Here is an 8,428-nt window from a genome sequence, read left to right as displayed (position 1 = left end):
TTCTAGATTTGTCTCGCCGTTTAGCCTCCACTTATCTAATGGATTTTGTAAATAGTCTACGTTTAATACACCTAATTAGTATCTAAACATTCGATGTGACCTAATTAGTATCTAAACATTCGATGTGACGGGTGCTAAAAATAAGTCAGAGGAACCTAACACCCCCAAATTACGCGGGCAGCATGAGCAGCGACCGCACGCTGGCAAATCCATGAAGGACTAGAGTTTATTTCATCATATCATGTGTCCAATCAAACGATTCCACATCATGAATTAAATACTATGGCCACCTATGAAAAAATAAATTGAAACTTTGCATTATTGAGAGGGATTGTTTCATTTAACAAATCATCATGACATTATAGATGCACTGCAAGATATGATATCTTTCCAAGAGTAGTTTTGTACGGTGTCTACTATATTTTCTTTTAGTGGCCCATAATTTTCTTGTGCAATTTTCATATTTCCTAACAATTTTATCAAATCACGAGCAATGTAGTTCCCTACAGTGATGTTGACTAGTCATCCAAATATATTAAAAACCATTGATCATTAGCCACTTGTAAAACGAACTACTCCCTCCGTCCCACCATGACGGTTTGTTTAGCTTCCATAACTTGTCCCACAAAGAGTGTTTATATAACTTTCAGACCATCCAACAAAGATTCTCGTAATACCTTCTAGCCCAGTTAACGAATCGATCTACTCATACCATCGATGCCCGAGCCAGACTCACTAAATAAGAAATGCTAATAGGTCCAACAATATTGCAAGCATCCATGCATAATTAATTCTACTCGGTAATCCATCCGATTAAAAAGAGTTATTAAGGGTATTTTGGAATTAGAATTGCTACTATCTAATCTAAAATTTTCTAAACGATCAGTCTTTGTGAGATGGAGGGAGTATGCGGAAATGCTAGAAGTTTCGTACAGATGATGTGGCATCCTCGGAAACAACTAACAAAATGAAACTTGACATTAAAATTGTCCTGAGAGCATATAATTTGCAAATATTTTGGAGGTGACAGAAGTAATTGATCTTGACAGCTTTAATTTGGGATGGCGGATTATTGCATCCCAAAACTTAATTTGGGTGGAAGCTATTGCCACTTGTGCTCCCTCTTCATGTGCTGACAAGTGCATGTTGTGACAGGCTGACAGCATCTGCTGAACTAACGCGACCCAGAAATGGAGCGGTCAAGCTATCTATTACTCGGGCAGCATGAGCAGTACGAAACCATTGCCAAAGGCAAACCCGACATCGGCCTCCTCCATTATTGCAAACGTTCATTTAATTTCTTTCAGAGTTTTGACAAAAATTAAGGAACCATGGAAGAGGACGTCGGAAGGCCGGAGGTGCTGCTTATCAATCGCTACGTGAGGCTTCATTCCGCCACTGCGAACATTGCAAGCGCTCTGGGATTCCTGGCGTTGATGTGGTCCACCGTCGTGCTCCTCGGAGGCTTCATCGACGATCTCCTGCTCAAGGAGTTCTGGGTCCTCACTGCACTCAGCTTCCTCATGGCATTCAGGTAATATATACATTAGCTTTCCTTATCAGTGAACCTGCTGCCATCCAAGTTCTTCATTTTCCTTGTATGTATGCCTGCCAAAACTTGTGTCGCCGTTAATATCAAATTTTCACTCTAATGGCCCCCCGGTTGACCTATCGATGAGAGACAGATAGATCACCAAAACCCCATATGCAAGTGGGAGACTGAGAGATCAGAGAGGAAGGGAGCGAAGACGGCCTGAGCAGGATAGCGAGGTGGTGTCAGCGGAACGGCACTAGCGGACCTCAAAAGTCATAATCGAGTGCCAATAAAAATAGAGTACCCGTGCACGAATTTGGCCGCGGCGGATCTAGCTTGAAATTGAGAGCCGGCGGGCAAACTTGGCGCCAGCTTACCTCGAAATCAAGTATACATCCGGAATCTTAAAAAATCGAACGGCTCAACATACGTTGCAACAGATAAACATATATATTGCAACTATTGTTTCGGTATGTTTCATAGTGAATGTTGCATGAAACATAGTGTTCAGGTTGCGACGGGAATGTTGTACCCCAGAGTTGAACAATGTAGTTATTTTTTCATATTATATTTTCATGTTGCAAAATGTGATCATTTATATTGCACTAGGTAATTTTTATTGTTACGTCAAAGCGTCTAACGGGAAATTTTCCATCGAATATGCTCTAGCATCACTGAAACGAGTGCCTATTTTAGAACTCAAACCGGCCAAGCCGGTTTTTGAACCCAATCATGCTTGTTTTCCTAGATGTTTTCAATGTCGGTGTTTTATACCCAGCAACCTTCTGAGGGGTATCCCGAGGTAGTAGATTGGTTGGTGGAGGATCGCCAGACCTGAAAATTGATGGTAAAACTGAGAACACAAGACACGAATTTATACAGGTTCGAGTCGCCAGTGTAGCGTAATACCCTACGTCCTGTTTGGGGTGTTGTATATTGCTCCCTGCGCTTGGGTGTTATTTGGTACTGAGGATTTGATCCTTTGTTGTGATTCTACCGATCTAGGTACTCTTGCCCTCCTTTATATACTCCAGGGGACGGGATAACTAGTCGGTTACAAGGAGGAGTCCTAGTAGGACTCCATGGTATGAGTTGTAGTAGGATTACAGAATCCTAGTTGGAGTTCATCTTCTTCCTTCCTTGCGGGTACTGGGGATCTATCCCCGATAACCCCTGAGTGCTTCATAGTCGAGTGCAGCAACCCTCAAGTACTTTCCAGATCCTCACCGAGTAGTTCTAGTGCTCTTTGAGTATTTGTCTGGCTGAATCTTCAAAGTGCTTCAAGGATGCCACAAGGCTATGGTGTGCTTAAGCCCTTGATCATCTTGATTTTGTAATCTTCATCTTTGAATGTGATATGGAGGGCGACGAAAGTTTCACTCCAAATGGAGTAGCCCTGAGCCTTAGGTTGGATCGATGAATCAGGCTGAGGGTCAATAAAATCTTGAATTTTCTTTTTTCATCTTGAAAAAATCAACTATTGGGTGTGTTGGTGTTTTATACCCAGCAACCTACCAAGGGGTGTCCTGAGGTAGTAGACTTGTTGGTGGAGATCGCCGGACCTGGAACTTGTAGGTAAAAGCGAGGACACAAGACACAGATTTATTCAGGTTCGGGTCACCAGGGTAGCGTAATAACCTATGTCCTGTTTGGGGTATTGTATATTGCGCCCTGCGCTTAGGTGTTGTTTGGTGTTGAGGATTTGGTCCTCTATTGTAGTTCTATGAGGTCTTGGCCTACCGATCTAGGGACCCCCGCCCTCTTTTATATAATCCAGGAGTACTAGTTGGTTACAAGAAGGAGTTTTAGTAGGATTATATGGTATGAGTCATAGTAGAATTACATAGGAATCCTAGTAGCAGTCCGTCTTCTTCCTTCCTTGCGAGTAATGGTGACCTATCCCCAACAGGGTGTAGCTTATTCAATTTAAGGGTCTAGCAAGCTTTAGTCTTCATGCCAATCGTCATAGTTTTGCAGCGTCCAGCCCCCGAGCTTCTGCGCCAGGTGAGCTTAAGGAGCCACGTCGAGTAGTTATTTAGCACTTAGCGCTCGAGCTTGGAAGCTAGCTTATCCTTAGAAATATTCTGAGTAGTAACTGGGGAGCTAGCGGAGCCACTGGAGATACGCTTGGCGTCCTGGAAAGTTGTCGCTAAAGCTTGACCTGCAAAACGAGATGCATACATTATTAGCATATTTGTAGAATTTTGAAGATACTATTGAAATGTATTCAGTAATGAATGTAAATGTTGTGTGTCATTCTCTTGTTTCGACCATATTTCTCTCGAGTAGTTAGCATGTTACGTTTAGGATCTCAGTCCTTGTTTAGCTACTGCCATTGCATGTGAGATCTTTATCTTGTGTATGCGTACTCGCATTGCTGCTACGTGTCTGAGATCTTTATCTCTTGTACGCGTCCTGATGTTTAGGCATGACAGAAGATTCGAGGCTTTCAAGTATTGAGGCATGTTTTCCTTGAGGAGATTAGTGATGACTAACAGGAGACAACAAAAATAAGTAGTCGACATTGCAACAAAAAAAGAGCACGATTGCGCGTAAAGTAGTCGATGAGACTTTTCTGCCTTTTGGTGAGAAGAGCGTGTGTTGCCACGCATAGGATTTGTGCCTCCTTAGGGTGTAGCCACTACGAGCCTCCAGTACTTAGTGCATCAAACCCGTGACCATAGCCTCTGTAATTCAATTTACCAAGCCTGTGGCGGTTAGTTAACATACCCAGGAATAATCAACAAAGTGTAGCTCTGGTGGGTAATTCCCGTTGAGAGACGTACACAAATAAGTACTCAACGCATTGCCCATCATGTGGAAAACAAGCTAGAAAAAATATATGAAATAATTAAAAGGTGACTTAGCTTGATTCGTAGATGATTGTCGACGAAACCGTGGCGGTTGTCGTGAAGCCATAACTAATTGTTGATTAGTATAGGATTCGACAACTAGAGGTAATTAGCTTAAGATGCATCCTCGGTGATTTTGACTCAGAGATAGAAAATATGATGGTATTTTTCCTTCTCATCAGCCTTGAGCGACGCATGGAACCACAGAGAATGATCAGGTATAGCAGTGCGACCAATGCTGCGGCTTTTTGCATGCACACGAGCCGACAACTGATTGATCTCCTGCAAGCTTCTCATATCCGCTTCGAATTGGAACTCGGCGACTTGCTTCTCTTCAAGTAGATTGATTTTTAAAATGAGGTCCTTCAAGCTCGTCCGATGATCTCGATAATCACCCCTACCTGGCACGCTAGATGTCGGTGTTTTATACCTGGCAACCTACCGTGGGGTATGCCCAGGTAGTAGATTGGTTGGTGGGGGATCATCGGACTTAGAACTTGATAGTAAAAGCGAGGATACAAGACATGGATTCATACAGGTTCGGACCGTCAGTGCAGCGTAATACCCTACATCCTGTTTAGGGTGTTGTATATTGCGCCCTGCACTTGGGTGTTGTTTGGTATTGAGTATTTGATCCTCTATTGTGGTTCTGCCAATATAGGTACCCTGCCCTCCTTTATATATTTCAGGAAGTCCTAGTAGGATTACATGGTATGAGTTGCAGTAAGATTACAGAATTCTAATTAGAGTCCGTCTTCTTCTTCCTTGCGGGTACTAGGAATCTATCCCAACACTTAGCGTATGACCTTCATGTTTTTAGAAAAAGTTTATATGCATGTCAAAAAAATTATTATTGTAAACCAAAAATATATAAAGACTGATAAAACATCGGCCATATGTTGCGTCTGTGGGAAAATAAAGTTATCTGCTTTGGTCTCGACTCCTTGATTTTATGTTGACCTTGCTGGTTTAACTGTTTGTGTATCCATTGTTGTCTCCTCTTTTTGGTGTGAGATAAGTTTAAAGTTATATGGAGCAAAATGGCTTTTAAAGTTATATAACTAACCTTTAACCTACTCCCGGTAGTTGTACAGGAGCTGGCTGGTTGTCATAGTCGGTATTTTTGTTAAAAAGGAACTAGAGTAAATTTTACAAGCAGTCCTGTCCCGCATTCTTATCCTGATCCCGAAACTCCCGAAACTTCCAAAATGCATAGTGAACTATGTTGTGGCTGTCCTGTCTACCTTCCAACTCCTAAAGAGAAAAAAATGTCTTGTAATTAGCCATGGAGTGGCTGCCGCAAGCAGCTCAGTCCCAATTCTCTGTGACACAATATCCTGAATTTTAATGGTCATATTGATAGACAAAGACAACCTTAGCTTTTCCTTCGCTGACCCAACATATTACGCAGGATGGCGAAAAATACTAACAACGAGCTCACTAAAGGGATTTATTTGGAAGAGATGGACATCATTGATACTCTCTTGGAACAGAAATGGTTCGAGGTGCACCTGAAGGTTGTAATCGTGCTGTTTGTGGTGCTAGTACTGAAGTTGATTTTTGTCATTTGTTTTGTCTTGCTCTATTTTGTTTCGCCATTTGTGAACCTGGGGGTCGCAGTGTGGCGTCTTGTACGACGAGATTATGGTGATGCAGGTGGAGATATTGGCAACAAATCAAAACTGAACGCCGCACTGGACATCTTCTATGGCCTAATTCTGCTCCAGAGTTTATTCTCCTTCTACTACTTAGTCCTTGACTTCCTGGTGCTTGGAATGGAATCACGAACGAGAAAACACTGTGGGCTTGAAGTTGTAATCGTTGAGCTCTACCATTCAGAAACAGTAATTAAGTTCAAGAAGGACGGGGAGCTGCCTGAGGATTGGAACTTGATCGCATACGGTGTAGAGAAGCTCCAGTCTGCATCTGGGGATGACCATCTATGGGGAGCAAGGGTGTTAGACCAGTTGTTCAGTAAGGATAAGTCTGTAAGACAGAAGCTACTGTCTTCCAGGATCTCGGTTCAGAATCTGATCGGCATGATTGGTCTGAGAGGCACAGCTGATAACGTCGAGAACAGAGAGCGTGCCGCAAGGATTGTAGCACACCTTGCCAGTGACCTCAATATAGCTCACTTCCCGGGTACACTGCAATGCATCTGTTCCCTACTTGAAAGCTGTAATAAGCAATCTTGTGAGCCACAGGAGGAGCCAGAGGACCAAAATGGTGCTGACACAGTACTGCAGATCAAGGACCAAACTGAATATGAATCTGGAGGACCCAAAGAACTGGTTTCTCAAGGCCTGCTGATTCTTGAGGGGCTCACACGAGACAAAGTAAACTGTACAGAGATAAGCAAACAGCAACTGCTGATCTCTAAGATCACATCACCACTGAGCAGCCCTGACTTTCTCAACAATGTGCGAGAGGACACAATGGTTGTTCGAATGCTAAGCAAGTCACTCACAGCATTAAGCAGGATACTTGCCTGCCCTGGGGATGGCGCCACAAGGCTGCGTCAGGAACTTGCGAGTACCACAGAAGCTGTCAGCAATCTGATGGCTATTTTGGAGATTGACAGCGGAGCTGCCCAAGAACTGCATGGACAAGCCCTGGAGATCCTGACGGAGTTAGCCTTTGATGATTCTTTCAAAAAGCTGGAGTTTAACAAGCTTCTCAAGGCCCTGCTATGCATCTTCCTTGAGGAAAATGCCACCAGACTGATGAGGAGAAAAGCAGGGGAAGCACTGGCCAGATTGCTTCCCGTTAGCACTGCAAGAGAAAGAGATGTTAATGTTGCTGATATAATTTCCAAGCAAGAGGCGATCAACCTATTGACAAAGGTAACTAGCTACCTCTGCCTATTTTTGTTTAGAACAAAAGAAAAATTGACAACAACTCTCGCTTCTTCTGCCTCTGCATCATGTTGGATCTTATTCCCAATTCTCAGATGTCAGTTAATTTCTCTTAATTCTGTAGTGTACAAAAATTTCCACTAGAGATGAGTTGCATCGATATTGCTGATCATTTGCATTAAATTATGTTTGTTACAGGTGCTCGATCAAATATTATATAGTAAAATGGGAACCAGTGCAGATTTAGTGGAAATTTTTCTGAAAAAACAGTCCCCAGAAAAATCCGAGGAAAGAAAGTTTATGGCAGCCATGTTATCCCTCGCCGTGGTGATATGCAACGAAAATGTGATCAGTAGAGAAGATTTTGCTCGATCCACCCCTAAAGATGCAGCACTTGCGAAGAAGCTCAAAGACATACTGGACGTAAACAAGCTATGCACGGCTAAGTCTGAGTGTTTGAGAGTAGTGAAACTTACCTGCCAGATGGTGATAGCAATGATTCAAGCCAAGCCCAGCTACATACAATATTTCAATGAACATAATTTCAAGGAAGCACTGACCGAGACTTTGGGAACCATGTCGGAGGTTGATAACTGCATGCTCTTTGCTAGGAATGATCGTGAGGTGATCAAGCCAGCGAGGTCTCTCGCTTCTCTAGTGAAAGAAGCACAAGAACTCCTAAAGACAGCACAAGAACAGGGTAATTGATATCTCTGTTCGACAAAGGGGATATCGTTAAGTATATTATCTTGTTTTTATCAAAGATTTATCTTGGATCATCTTCTGGGCTATTTGTTTGACAAAACAAAAAACCTGTATTTTTGTTCGTATTCCAAAACTGGGATCTACAATTCTTGTTGACAATGTAGTCGCGTGCTATCTAAGGTTTATATTTGCAACCCCATTTTTCCTGGTAATATCACGGTTTGTGTGGTGCTCCCATATCAGTCTGCGTACTGAACTAGTTGCAACAAGTACATCCCCTGGTGAGGCAGAGACTAACTGAACTGCTGAGAAGGCTGGAGGCCGAGAGAAGGGTGGCGGCCGAGGGAAGCCGTCGGCATCTTCGCCAGCGGGCCGTACCCCGGCGCCGCCGCCATTGAGAATCCGGATTTGGCAGTCTTGGATGTCAATCGGCGAATCGGCGGCGGGAGGCCGCGGGAGGCCAGGCATGCGTCTGTACGTGC

The 8,428-nt window shown here is 43.3% G+C and overlaps 1 protein-coding gene across 1 annotated transcript; it reads left to right on the top strand.

Moving 5' to 3' along the window:
- The first annotated feature begins 1,231 nt into the window (after positions 1-1,231).
- Positions 1,232-8,163, top strand: LOC101774387. Its single transcript, XM_004955770.3, has 3 exons — positions 1,232-1,534; positions 5,798-7,229; positions 7,440-8,163. The coding sequence occupies exons 1-3, from the start codon at positions 1,332-1,334 to the stop codon at positions 7,947-7,949; spliced, it is 2,145 nt and encodes a 714-aa protein (XP_004955827.1). The 5' UTR covers positions 1,232-1,331; the 3' UTR covers positions 7,950-8,163.
- The last annotated feature ends 265 nt before the right edge of the window (positions 8,164-8,428 follow it).

This window comes from Setaria italica, chromosome II (genome assembly GCF_000263155.2).
Source record: "Setaria italica strain Yugu1 chromosome II, Setaria_italica_v2.0, whole genome shotgun sequence".
NCBI lineage: Eukaryota > Viridiplantae > Streptophyta > Magnoliopsida > Poales > Poaceae > Setaria > Setaria italica.
The sequence above is the reverse complement of the archived record's forward strand: the minus strand, read 5'-3'. Positions and strand labels throughout refer to the sequence as shown.